This window comes from Meles meles, chromosome 4 (genome assembly GCF_922984935.1).
Source record: "Meles meles chromosome 4, mMelMel3.1 paternal haplotype, whole genome shotgun sequence".
NCBI classification, from domain to species: domain Eukaryota; kingdom Metazoa; phylum Chordata; class Mammalia; order Carnivora; family Mustelidae; genus Meles; species Meles meles.
In genome coordinates, this window is record NC_060069.1 from 33,161,909 (window position 1) to 33,176,228 (window position 14,320).

General features: G+C 41.4%; 1 protein-coding gene across 3 annotated transcripts in view; it reads right to left on the reverse strand.

Annotated features, from left to right (window-relative positions):
- Nucleotides 1–14,320, reverse strand: part of STAC (SH3 and cysteine rich domain) — a 146,667-nt gene that overhangs the window by 9,219 nt on the left and 123,128 nt on the right. For all 3 annotated transcript variants that reach the window (XM_046001454.1, XM_046001453.1, XM_046001455.1), the window contains exons 9-10: nucleotides 5,963–6,014; nucleotides 5,708–5,845 (exon numbers count right to left, since the gene is read on the reverse strand). In XM_046001454.1, coding sequence (XP_045857410.1) covers nucleotides 5,708–5,845; nucleotides 5,963–6,014 — 190 coding nt within the window. The remainder of the gene's footprint in view (nucleotides 1–5,707; nucleotides 5,846–5,962; nucleotides 6,015–14,320) is intronic.

Sequence of the window (14,320 nt, forward strand, 5' to 3'; positions counted from 1 at the left end):
AACCAGAGAGGGAGACAAACCATAAGAGACTCTTAATCACTGGAAACAAACTGAGGGTTGCTGGAGGGGAGAAGGATAGAAGGATGGAGTAAAGGGGTGATGGACATCAAGGAATGCATGTGATGTAATGAGCACTGGACATTATATAAGACTGATGAATCACAGACCTGTACCTCTGAAACCAATAACATATGTGGGTAGAAATTGGCACACACTTTTTAGAAGCAATTTGGTCATATGTATCAAGAACTGTAAAAATCTTTTATCTGTTTTTCTATAAATTCTAAAGTCTATCATAAGGATATAATCAGAGTTATGGAGAAAAGATTTTGCTTTAAACATGTTTGTTGCATTATCAATAGTTTAAAAAATTAAATAAAAATAAAATTAAAAAATTAAAATGGAATATCCAACAACAGGAGAATACTGAAATGCATTCTCGTACATCTAGACTAGGGGTTGACAAACATTTTCTGTAAAGAAGAAAATAGTAAATATTTTTGGCTCTGCAGGCCATATGGTCTTTGCTACAACTACTCAACTCAGCTGTTCTAGTGTGAAAGTAGCTTCAGATGATACACGTATGAATGAATATAGCTGTTTCAATAAGCCCTGTTTTAAAAACAGGACCAGATTTGACCATAGGTCAATATGCCATGGTTTGCCAAACCCTAATATATGTGATAAAATGTTAGAGAACTGATAAAAACTGTTTTGAGAAACATTTAATGACTAAGTTAAAAAAAAAACAATTCAGAACACTAAATAGAATATGATACACCAAAATATTAATTATAAGAAAAGTTTGGTAGAAAATATACCAAATTGTTTTTGTCAATAATAACTTGATGCTTGAGTTACCTGCTATTTTTATTTTCTTCTTTATATTTTTTTGTGATTTTCTAATTTCTCCACAATAAATACATTTTGGTTTTGTAATCTAAAAATAATTTGCCTATTTTTCTTTAAGGCTTCAACATAATACAAAGAATCAGTAAAAACAGTTCTATTGGGATGGCAGAACTATGGATGAATTTTAAGAAATACTTTTATGGTTTAATAAGAACACTTTTTAGATTTTAAAAATAAGGAAAACAAACTTTGGCATTAGTGCAAACTCTAGTTGTGTTCACAACAAAAGGATAACTTGATTCTCTTTGGAAACAAGAGCTCTGTGAAAAAATAATATAATCGTTATGAGACAAATTAACCCCAGAGGCAGAAATGTGATTTGATCAAAGAGATGCATTGCATTTGTTTTCAGAATCGAATTTCTTCTATTTCCCTGTTAAAGAGCATTTGTCTATATTTTTAGAGTTGCAAATACCATCCTGGCTATTTTCTGATGTTTACTAGGTAATTTTAGGCAGTGCTGGCTATTGCAGACGAATCTGGAACTCACTCTAGATGGTGCCGGCTGCATGGGGACCTTGTTATGCACTGGCGGTGGCCAGGCACCGTGCTGGCACTTTACACAGGGGATCATGTTTAACCCTTACCCATGTCAAGCGGGAGGTGCAACTATGCCGACTTTACAGATAAGAACGCTGACATTCAGAAGTGACTTTGCCAAAATCACACGGGGTGTGCTACTAGGTTACGCTCTCATCATTTTGACCAATATGTTTTGAAATTTTACAACTAAACTAATTTAGGACACTAAGTGATTTGGAGCCAAATTTTAAAAATTTTTCTTAATAATAGATCTTTATATTTATTTATTTTTTAGTATGCTCTCTTTTTTTTAACATCTTAATTTTATTTATTCTTTTTCATGTTCCAAGATTCATTGTTTATGCACCAGACCCAGTGCTCCATCCAATACATGCCCTCCTTAATACCCACCACCAGGCTCACCTAAACCCCACCCTCTCCCCTCCAAAACCCTCAGTTTGTTTCTCAGAATCCACAGTCTCTCATCTTACATCTCCCCCTCTGATATGCCCCAATTCACTTTTCCTTTCCTTTTCCTAATGTCCTCCATGTTATTCCTTATGCTCTACAAGTAAGTGAAACCATATGATAATTGACTTTCTCTGCTTGACTTATCAACAGGACAGGAAACAACAAGTGTTGGAGAGGATGTGGAGAAAGGGGAACCCTGTTACACTGTTGGTGGGATGAAAGTTGGTGCAGCCACTTTGAAAAGCAGTGTGCAGATTCCTCAAAAAATTAAAAATAGAGGTGCCCTATGACCCATCAATTACACTACTGGGTATTTACCCCAAAGATACAGATGTAGTGAAAAAAAGGGCCATCTGTACCCCAATGTTCGTAGCAGCAATGTCCACAATAATAGATCTTTAAAATGTACATTTTCTCTTAAGTGGCTGAAGTTTTTCCAAAATTGGTTGCTGTGTTGATGCCAAAGATGGAAAATAAAGAATTTGTGTAGGGTTAGAGACCTCAGTGCCTTTGTTGACCTACATGTAATTGGACATAAAAATGCCTTCAGCTGCTACAGGACTACATAGGATTTGAAAGTGAGAGAATGGAAGTGAAGGTCATTCTCAAACTTCAGCTTTGATCCTGGGGAGTCTGTAAAGAGAGAGATTCTTTGCCTTTGCCCTGAGAAGATCTGCTTCCACAGGTCTGGGATGGAGTCCAGGAATCTGCATTTTCCACAAGCTCTCAGGTGATTATGATTCAGGTGGTTCAAACTACACCCTCAGAAATGCCAGGCTGGACAAATATCAGGGATTGTAGAACTTTTTTTAAGGATCATGGACAGATTCATTTGGTTCAGGCTGAAGTGCTGTGTTATGTCTTGAGCATGTCTAATTGAAGAGATTGTGTTATATGCCTCTCCTCCACCCACCCCATCCTGAAAGACTACTTCAACCATGGGAGTGGAGAAGACAGGTGTGAGCCCATTCCCAGAAAAGACAATTTTGGGGACTAACAGTCAAGGATTTGGTAGGAGTCACTGAGTTGATGCTCTGCTTCTGGAAATTGATCAAGTTGAGCAAACTTTAATTTGCCTTCTGATTTCACTGACTTGTATAGTAACAACATAAAGACAATGTTCAATTTCAAGTGAGGAAGCATAGGATTATTTTCAGGGAAAAATCAAACATGCTGGCAAAATTATTTATTAACACTCTGCCAATAAAGATGGATATCCTTCTTGAATTTATTTCATTCAAAAGACTTTCCAAATTTTTGCAACAGGGAGGATACAGTTGGGTATACTTGGAGAAGCCCTGGCATAGAACCCAGCTGGGAAAAGTGCCCGTTTGCTGTATGGGGTGTGTGTGGCATTAGAGCTGGGGTCTCAGCCTGATGAGGATGATTCCGTTGCCTGAAATGAAAGATAACCCAATAGGACACTTACAAGAGTAAGAATGTTTCTAAGGAGTTCTCTGATCCTAGGATACTTGCCTTAATGACATTCCCTTCCCTGGGAGCCAAACTATGCAAATGGTGCTGTACAGCTCAAAGTTGGTGCCACCTTGTCCAGAGCACGTGGAAAGCATTTTGGCTTGGAGTTTGCAGACCTATGTTTAAGTTCCAGCCTGGGGGTGCCCGTGTGTGTCAGATGGTTAAGTGTCTGTCTTTGTTCAGGTCACGATTTCAGGGTGCTGGGATCAAGCCCCCTGTTGTGCTCCTTGCCCAGCAGTGCCTGCTACTCTGTCTCTCCCAGTGCTTGTTCCCTCTGTCAAATAAATGAATAAAATCTTAAAAAAAAAGTTCCAGCCTAGCTACTTACCAGGTTTTTGTCCCCTTGAGCAAGGGATGTAACCTTTATGAACTTTTGTTTCATCATTTATAAAATATAAATAGTGATTAATTATTCAAAAAATTCATAGGACATGTGTGGGATCTCAAGTAAAATGTTGTAGGTATATATACTCTATAAATTTATATATGACATCAATAATTAGTAATAATAATGATGATCCTTGTGATAATTATCACTGTGGCAATGTCCAGGACTGTATTAATTTGTTCTTTCCTTCTCTGTGAACCAGGGGCTAGATATAAAATTTTTCTTTTAAATCGTTGTAAAGAAAAGGTAAATCATTATTCTTTGAGAGTATACTTGTTAGTTTGAAGATGATCTAGTATTCTTGAGACTATGTGTGGCACATAAAATTGTTGATCAAGTTAGATAAACTAATTTTTTTAAATTATAAATCAGATATAAAGTAAGGGAAATATAAAATAATATAAAGTCTTATGGAACTTAGAAACTATCTTTGTAGGCAATTGCAAAAATGACATTCAAGATGTCTTTTGGGCAATGCTACCGAACTGGGATAGTATTAAAATTATTATTATTCTTTTAAAGATTTTATTTATTTATTTATTTGAGAAAGAGAGAGAGAAGTAGCACATGACTGGGGGGAGGGGCAGAGGGAGAAACAAATTCCCCACTGAGCAGGGAGCCCAATGCGGGGGTCTCGATCCCAGGATCCTGAGATCATGACCTGAGCTGAAGACAGCCGCCTAACCAACTAAGCCACCCAGGCACCCTGGGATAGTATTAAAATTACTAATATATTTTTCATTTTCATTCACTTCTTTGTAGGGTGAGCCTCATCATTTCCAACTAGAGGAATTAATTGCCTTAGGAAATATTAGAATTACCATACCAAAAGTGGATACAGAAAAAAAGGTAAGGCTTTGGCTTCCAAAACTGGAAATTAGAGCTAATTGTGGAACTTTATTTGGAGACTGAAAGAATTTCCAGTGTCTGATTTCTCAAATCATCCTCAAATACACCAAGAGCAAATGTAGAGGTCTTCATGTATTATTTTTACTTTATAGTGAGGATACGGGATCTGCCATGAAGGAAGTTGGGAGTCAGAGAAGCAGGGACAGTAGGAAGCCCTTTCTCTGCTGGAAGAAGGCAAAGAGAGGCAGAGTTAGGACAAGGAGCTGAGCTGTGTGTGTCTTGTCACTTTGTGTCTGTCAACATTCCAAGAGTGAGATGGAGAAGCAAGAAGCAAGGATCTTAAAGACATACACGTGGAAGGAGTTCATTCCTCACTTCTTAGGAAATTGACAGCATCATTCATTTGCTGTTGCATGTTGACCCTCGCATTCAACATGGCTTTAGAGCAAGATGCCACCAGACACCTCTAGATTAGATGTATGAGACATCCAGGCACTGGTGTGAGATAATCCCTGGTTACCTCTGTCCTGATTATGTTTTATGCAGCAATGTGAAGGTGTCTTGGATTCCAGTGAAAGGCAGAAACTTGGAGTCTGGACAAGGAGACCTTATTTAGAAGGGTTTCTGTGACTGGAGATACATGCATGAACTGTGGAATGAACTGTGAATGAATGAACTGTGGAACCCTCAGGAAGCAATAACAAAGTATTCCTAAGAGACTACGAAAAATTAACCATGCATTGGTGCAGACCAGCACAGAGCCAAAATTGGAGTAGGTGTCCACATCAGAAACTAGCAGTCCTCAGAGAAAAGGCACCAGGCCCAGATAGATGTCCTTACCCTGCTGCCATAACGTTATGTATATTTCCTCTTGTGAACACATAGCACTAAATGAGCTTCTGAACATTCTGGTTTTGCAGGTTTAGATTCTGCTACACTACATAATACCACCAGAGTGAGTATTCTCTTTTCTCAAAGTGAACACTTGGACTATGACCCCATTCATTCAGATTTATGGGTGCCATTATGTTTATTAGTGATTTTTTCTGTTTTGGTGGTACCCGGCATGTGCTTGCATGCTTTACTCACCTGATTCTCCTTCAGTGTCATCTGCCCCTGTTCTTTACACCCGAGGAAGGTCCTAATACATCTAAAAATCTTCTCATTTTGTTGTACTCTCTGAACAAAGTTGGCTGGAAAGAAGCCAATCCTGTCTTGAATTTTCCCCTGGAAGGAAAAAGGAGACATGCGTCCACAATTGCTTCATTTGTTGTAATTACAGTTACCAAGTGATTCTTTGTTTCGTTTTGTTTTCTTTTTCTTTTTTTTATGAGGAATACTTACTTTCCACCAGTCTTCATTGGTGTCTTCTAGAAGAGTAATCATGTCTCCTGGCCTATAATGAAGAGTGAACAGGTTGAGTGGGGAAGGGGGCGGGGGAGATGACACTTCAGATTCACAAGTAATAGTTTTTCCTTTACACAAATAATCCTAAAATAAATAGAAGTAAAATAAACATGACTTTTTCAGTTCTTCCCACCCATGAAAATAGTTTTGTTATCCATTCAAAACAAGTACTATTTCCAAGCTGTATTTGAAAAAATAACATAGCCTTATTTTTTTTTAAAGAATTTATTTATTTTGAGATGGAGAGGGAGGGAGAGAGTGCAGGGGAAGACACAGACACACAGGGAGAGAGAGAATCTCAAGCAGACTTCTGCTTGAGCACAGAGCCTGACTTGGGGCACGATCTCAAAACCATGAGATCATGACCTGAGCCAAAACGAAGAATCAGGTGCTTAACCAATTGAGCCACCCAGGTACCTCAACATTAGTTTTATTTTTACATATAGAGAAGGGTTCTTTATTATTTCTGGAAGTTTCCTATTCATATATATATATATTTTATTTTATTTATTTGACAGAGAGAAATCACAACTAGGCAGAGAGGCAGGCAGAGAGAGAGGAGGAAGCAGGCTCCCTGCGGAGCAGAGAACCCGATGCGGGGCTCGATCCCAGGACCCTGAGATCATGACCTGAGCCGAAGGCAGAGGCTTTAAACCACTGAGCCACCCAGGCGCCCCTCCTATTCATATTTGCCACTTCCTGTTATTGATGTGATATTATAATAGATCTTTCTAAGAATATTATATTGTTTTAAAAACAGTATTTTTTTCCTTTATTGAATTCTTTCTTTCCCCTAGAATTGGTTGGCCTCCTCTTTATTTTATTGCTTCACCTTCATGTCAAGGGATTTTCTTCAATATCTGTGTTTCTTGGTTGTTTCTCTTTTTTTCTTGGTTGCTTCTTTACATTAATGGCTGAAAACAGAGGTAGATGGGTGTGGGCAGCTGGGCGAGCCTCTCTGGTATTACATGCTTCTGTGTCTGCACTGTTTCTCTCCCCCAAGTGCAAGGGATAATTTCAGGTTCTGCTTAAAAGAGCAGGGAGTCTTGATTGGGGCCTATCATTTTTGGATGCTTGAAAATGTAGCAGGTAAGCAGTGTGGGGCCTCTTACCACTACTCCAATGGCTTAAACAGGGGGACTTTCTTAACCTTTGTGAGGGGGGGATCAATTTATTCTCCTGTTAAGTACACCTGTCTTTTCCTTCCCTCCCCTTGCTTTCTAGATGGTCTGGGGTCAAGAGTTACCTAAACACAGCTCTTTGTCTTTCTTAGACTTCTGCACTCACACAGGCGTAGGTTCCTTTTCTTCTGAATACAGCTGTTCCTTTGATTCTAGAGTCAAATACCATTGCTACCTATTGCCCATTAGAAGCAGTAATGTGGTGTCATGAACACAGCTGGGAGTCCGTGTCAGTTATATGTTGCCATGATAATGCTGTGTAACATAGAGCCACAAAACAATGGCTCACTCCCATACCTGAGTGTCGGCTGGCTGTTGGCTGGAATGACTGGGGAGACTTGGCCCTATTTCCTGTTTCTCATACACCAGAAGGCTAATTTGCACATTCATGTCAATGCCAGAATTTTAAGAGCAGCAAATGGAAACACACAAAACACATAAGGCCTTCAAGGCCAGGGTTAGAATTGACACACTGTTGTTTCTGCCTTGTTTTATTGGGCAAAGCATGTTATGAGACCAGTCCAGATTCAAGGGATGGGACAGCGGCTCCACCTCTGTGGTGACAGTAACTGTAAGGTCCCATGGTAAAGGACAGGAGTATAGGAAAACGTGAAGAATTTGGGTCATTAATGCAATCAAGCTATTGGAGACACCCTCATGTTCTTCAATGAATTTGCTGGGAGTTCAGTGCCTTCTTGAATGTCCCCCTACCTATATCTAAAAGTTACTTTTTCCTGAGCATGCTTTGGTCTCCAGGCATCTTCACTGTCCTCAATTCTAGTTGCTATAGTTTGGCAGGAACTTTTCAAAATTTTGGGGTCTCAGATACTATTATTTCTTGTTTTCTAGTACTGTTTATGGAGGGTTTTTTCTTTTTTAAATATATTTTTGGACATTTCAAGGGATTGGAACAGGAGAGGAGATAGATCCGTGGGTTCATTTGGTATTCTGATTCAATTTCCTCTGCTGTCACTTTCAATTCTCAGTTAATATCTATCTTCGTAGGGGATTCCAAATAGAACAGGCTTGTTACACCTGAAGCATTAAACACGAGTGGCATTTTGGTATTTCAACAGTCACAGTTCCATGCTGATGCCATAGAAAGTGAGATGGCTGAAAATCGCTCTTTTCCCAGATGAGGGATTTAATTAAGCAGCAAGGATGAAAGCTGATGTAGAAAAATCTTTCTTGCTCCAGCAGATTTGACTTAACCTAATAACCTAAGAAACAATGTGTTAGCATCAAGTCCAGTGACTTTGCTGATGGCTTGGTAGAAACAGGAAGTAAGGAAAAAAGGTGGAGGTGAGGGCGGGGGCGGAGGCATCTTTTCCTAAGGGTGAGAAAGGACACTGCCTGGATCTAACTGCTGGTTTTACAATTTAGATAGACAGTCACTCTTTATCATGGCCATAGCTGGGCTGTCCCTGAGCATATGACCCATGGTAACTAAACCACATATTAGAACAAGGCACTCACTGGAACACAAGCTATAATTTTATGAGCAATACCAAACGTCCTCTTGACAGTGTGATGGGGATTGTCTTATCTTATAAAAGAGCACTGCCAGGACCAGAAAACTGCCTCATAAAAATTATTTTTTTCCTTTTTTGTTCTTTGTTTACCCACTCATTCAACAAATATTCCAGAATACTGACTCTGGGTAATCTTTGGAGAATAACGTCCTCACTGGAGTTAATGTCTAGTGAGAAAGATGGATACAAATAAGCACGTAGATAACAGAACATTGAATATGGTTATAAATACTAACAGGAAGATTATATCTCTCACTGATGGATGTATAATTGCAAATTGTCATAAGGGCTATGAAGGGAATAGATGGGATGCAGATATAAAGCATAAGGGTAGACTCTTGATATTAGCCAACTACTGTAATCATCTGATGGAGACAGCTAATGTCTCTTTTTCACTGCAGGCAGGATGTTGCCCCAGGCAGCACTTGAATCCAAGACAGCAACGCTCTGACATCTCGATCAGCAAACTCATGGCCCGTGGGTCATGGGCCTTGACCTTGACATGGCCCTGCTCCTTGCCCCTGCCTCACATCCCCCACCAATCTTGGCACTCACTCCACTGCACCTTCACTCGGACTAAGACTCCTTTTCAAGATGGGATCCAGGCCTGTGGATCCGAGGAGGCAAGCAAGATAAAACCCCTCTGAGTAATATGTTTTGTCTTGACCTAGTTTTGAGACTCTCACTAGAGGCCAGTCAGTTCCCCTTAAGCTACTTGTTAAGCCAACACCCCAACCTCTTCTCTTTGGACTCTCACAGTTCAGGCCATGATGCCCCAGCCCCAGCCCTGCCTGCTCCTGGATCCATGTACCAGATAACTAGGGATAACCTTTATGCCCTGGAACAGGTGAAATTTTATTCAGATTTGCTAATCCACAGGGAGCCTGGGGAACCAGCTAACCCTGGCTGCTTGCCATACATAAGCTGCCCCTACAGCCTGGCTGCGCTCTTCCCCTGGCTCCCAGCTGCAAGCTTGGGTGGCCCAGTGTGACCACCCTTCCCTATCACCTGTGAGTCCTCCACTCAATCGGTTCTCAGCTTTGTTCTCGTCTCCTGTCTGTGGTTTTGGTGCACTATATCCTGCCATCAAAGAATTAAGTCCAAACATTCTGCTCCCTTGCTCCACATAGGGAGAGCCTGTCCATGGTTCCTGGAGGAATAGAGGGCCAACGCCGAAAAATACTCCTTCCTGTGGCTGTTCTTAGGATGGACACCACCAATGAGTGACTCTCTTCCCCCAAATGTCTCGGGTTTCTATGGCCGACCAGGCCCCTCTTCATGGACAATTCTTTCTCATTTTGGGTTCTCACACTTCAAAGTCCTGTGCTGGTCTCTTTCAGAAGACCTTATGTTCCCAATCCATAATGTGCAGATTTTATAATTTAGCTCTATTTCCAAATTCCTGGAGATGAACTTGTCAGGCCCCCAAATATTTTAAAAAAGGTTCCCTTTGCTTAATTCAATCAGAGCATCCTAAGTTCAGGTAAGCCTTTTGCTGTACCCAAGAATTATACATGTACACAATATAATGTAATTCATAAATGGTAAAGGGATCAGTTTCCCCTTTGGCATAGACTGATCAGAACACCACAGCTGGCCTTTTCTTTTGGTTTGCTCAGTAACATAGGTCTTGGATCCAGAGGATGATTTTCAGAAAGTCTTGACACGATGAGGGAACTGTGTGCTACCATCCGAGTAGGAACAGAGTAACAACAGCTAAGTGCAGAATCACGGCTCAACAGTGAGGGGACAGCGCTGGTCATGAGTGTGTGTGTTTGTGTCTGTGTGTGAGAACAGGAGGGCTGCTATCTGGTTCATTTTCCGCAGTCCTCTGCTTCCCTCATTTCTCAATTTTTCACGTGGACAGAGGAACCTCTTTCTTTCACCATGAGGGAGACTGGTTTTAGTGACTTAGAGGGCATGGCATCACAGAGTGTATGGATAATGCCTGCTGAGCCCTACCAGCTTCAGAGAACTATTCTGCAAGGTGTATGACCATGGTTTGGTCTTCTAGAAGGTGGGAGGGGAGTTGTCCTGAGGCCCCCTGCCCAGTCTCTCCATTCCGCACTGGCACCACAGATTCCTAGGAGTTTAGATGCTGACACCCCTGATGAGGTCACGACATTTGAGAAGACCCTTCTCCACTGAGACAACCTGAGACCTCAGAATGGCCCTCAACTGGGAGGCACAGAGACAAGGAAAGATGTTCTGGGCTCTTTTCACAAAGTTTTGGCTATACTGTATATTCTGGAATGTCAGCGACATTGGTCTTTCTTTATTCCTCCATCTTTGCCTATTGAGCCAAAGGAAATTATAGGACATCCAGGTATTTTCTGAATTGCTTGTGGTAGGTTTGGGTATGTGTCGAGTACACAAGATGAGGAGAGTCTTTGAAGCATTGGTTTTCCTATCTGTAAGGTGAGGAAGAGAATAGTACCTGCCTCACCAGTATTTTTGAGGATTGCGTGAGGTAATACTTGTATAGCATGTTTGATAAGCCCACAGCAGATGGTGGCTGGTATGGTTGTTAAGACATAATTATTGCCCTCAAGATACTGCTACTCTTTTTTTTTTTCTTTCCAAGTAGTTAAGAGATTTTACTTTAGTTAAGGTGCTGGTACTCTTAAAGGGGAAAGGCATGGAAGCTGGTAATTTACATTAAGCCTCTTTGCTGAACAAGAAGAAATATGCTGGGGGGAGGAAGGGACAAGCAAGTGTGGAATTGACTGCCCCACCCCCACCCCCGCCAAAATCCCAACATACCTGCTTTGTTGAGACTCAGCTACCTCAATGATGTTTACACAACTACATATTATACATAATAAATACTTAATAAACTATATTGATTTTGCATAGTTGCTGGGTGGATTGGATGAGAATGCATATGTGGAACGCTTTAGCCCTGACATTAAGGGCTCAAAAGTTCTAATTATTTCCTGAAAGTGTAATTTTTTTCACTAGAAAATGAGAAGATCTAGTGATTATTACCTTTCAAATGGGTGTTTTCTGAGGATTTTGGCAGGGATGGTTGGTTCATGAAATCATCTTTGGCCTCTTAAGTGGCCTCAGTGTGATTCAGAGCTTTGGAAAAAGCTTTTCTCTCTCATCTGCCCTCCCTCTTGCCCTCCACCCCAGGTAGTGACGCGAAAGCTGGGCAAGGGCTGGCGGCTAGAGCTAGTATTCCCCAGCCAGCTGCTGACTGCGACGGAGGTGTTGGAATAGTGGAGGAGGACAGCCAAACGGGCTGGAGAGGGACAGTGGGTTCACTGAATGAAGCGGGCACAGCCAGCCCCTTATGCACACAAGTAAGAAGGTAAGAAGGTTCACCAGTGAAAGGCAGGATCTGAATCCACGACTAGCACAACTAAATCCAGCTGCCTCTTACATCACCCAAGCCTTGTGAAACGCATCAGAACTGCCCATTTGACTCTGCCAAGTATATTTCAGCTACCTTTAGTATTTTTTAAAAAGATTTTATTTATTTCTTTGACAGACAGAGATCACAGGTAGGCAGAGAGGCAGGCAGAGAGAGAGAGGAGGAAGCAGGCTCCCCGCTGAGCAGAGAGCCTGATATGGGCCTCGATCCCAGGGCCCTGGGATCAAGACCTGAGCTGAAGGCAGCGGCTTAACCTACTGAGCCACCCAGGCACCCCTACTTTTAGTATTTTTGACATTTTTCTATTCATTAGGAACAAAAAAGTCAACGAACCAAACAACAACAGCACCCACCCAACCAACCAACCAAAGCCAAACAAATGAATAAAAACCAAATCAGTCTTATAGCAACAAGAGTCACTCAGCCAAAAGAGATGTCCTGGAAAAACCAGCTCAGGGGAACATAAAAAGGAGCCAAACGACTCCATTAACTTCAGATCTACTGCTTAATTTTTCGCTAGACCTGCTTCTCAATTTCCATAGTCCTGGTCCAGAGCCTTTTACAGTCTGAGCACACGAGTAGGTAACGAGGAACTCCTGAATCTGCAGTTTAATTTTGTCTTAAACCTGACATCCGTGAGACTGCCTGCGTTTCCCCAAGTCTGGGGAGCAGCTTGGAGAAAAAGCATTCGGCTAAAGGGCCATTTGGATGGATTTGGTAAATGTTCCTGAACTGTCATGGATCACGCTCTCCAGAACCTAATTGGAAGAGGCATCTGAGTGAGAGGATGGCTGCTGAGGACATTAGCGGCATTCAGGAGGGTCTGGGTTTCCTGACATGGTGCAGCCTCAGAACATAATATGCATCAGAGACTTTCCTCAAATAGCCTTAATTGCATTTTGATGTCCTGGTGACTGTGAAGATTATTTTTAAATCAAATTGGTGCATTAGAATTACATTTAGTTTTAATTAAGTTGATGCATTTGCCAAGCGGTAATGTACTTAGAGAATGGAAACGAGACACCGAGGGAGGCTTATTCTGTCTTACTCTGTCTCAAGGGCTCTCCTTTTCTCATTTTATGAAGGATTTAGAAAGCCTTACAGAGTGAAGGACACAGCCACACAAGCAGCCGGCCAAAACCCTGATGTGGACCCGAGTACCGAGCATGACAGAGGAGCAGGAAGCCTGCCATGTAGTCCTGGGTCTGTCCTGGCCACTGCGGGTCTGCGGATGTCACAGCCATTTTCAAGTCTGATGATACTCAGAAGCCAGGGAAACTCTTAGCTGTTCAGATCTCCAAATGGGATCTGACCCTCTAGGCCTGGGCAGAGCCCAGGAATCTCTATTTTAATAATATTCTCCAAGAGGTTCTTAGGGCTAGTGACAAGTGTTTTAACAATCCCAACCATAGTTTTCTCCGCTGTCAAATACGAATTGCTTGGATGACCTCATAGATTTGTGAAAAGAACTCAAGGGGATGTCAGGGAAAGTTGGGAAAATTGAGAAAGACTTTGAAACAGGCATAAATATTACAGATCTGGGTGTCTAGCTCACCTTTCTGGCCATCTCCCCTTTTCATTGTTGTTGGGCTATTTTACATATTTTCTACAACTTGTAGAAAACTGTTGATGATGCAAAGGCCCCTTGTCCCTAGAAATGCAAGTGAACTATGTCTGGTGGGATGCAATCAGCTGTTGGCCCTGAGGACCGACCCGTTTGGTATGCATTCATAAATTCATGTCATCGCTCCTGATCACCTACGTATGTGTGATGTTTGAATTCTTCCTTTGTACCAGATGGGACATTATATTGGTTCTCTCATTAATTAATGAGTCAAATAAAAATTCTGACGTGTTCATTTTATATTTGTATAGACTCATGATTTTACCTTAATTTAAAAAAATTATTAATGCACTGGAGGGAATTTTCATGAACACATTCTGTAGATCACAAGCTTCCTGGTCTTTTTTTTTTTTTTTTTTAAGATTTTATTTATTTATTTGGCAGAGAGAGATCATAAGTAGGCAGAAAGGCAGGCAGAGAGAGTGAGAGGGAAGCAGGCTCCCTGCTGAGCAGAGAGCCCGATGTGGGACTCGATCCTAGGACCCTGAGATCATGACCTGAGCCAAAGGCAGCAGCTTAAACCACTGAGCCACCCAGGCGCCCCAAGCTTCTTGGTCTTAAAAACAAAGTTTGAACAATCTT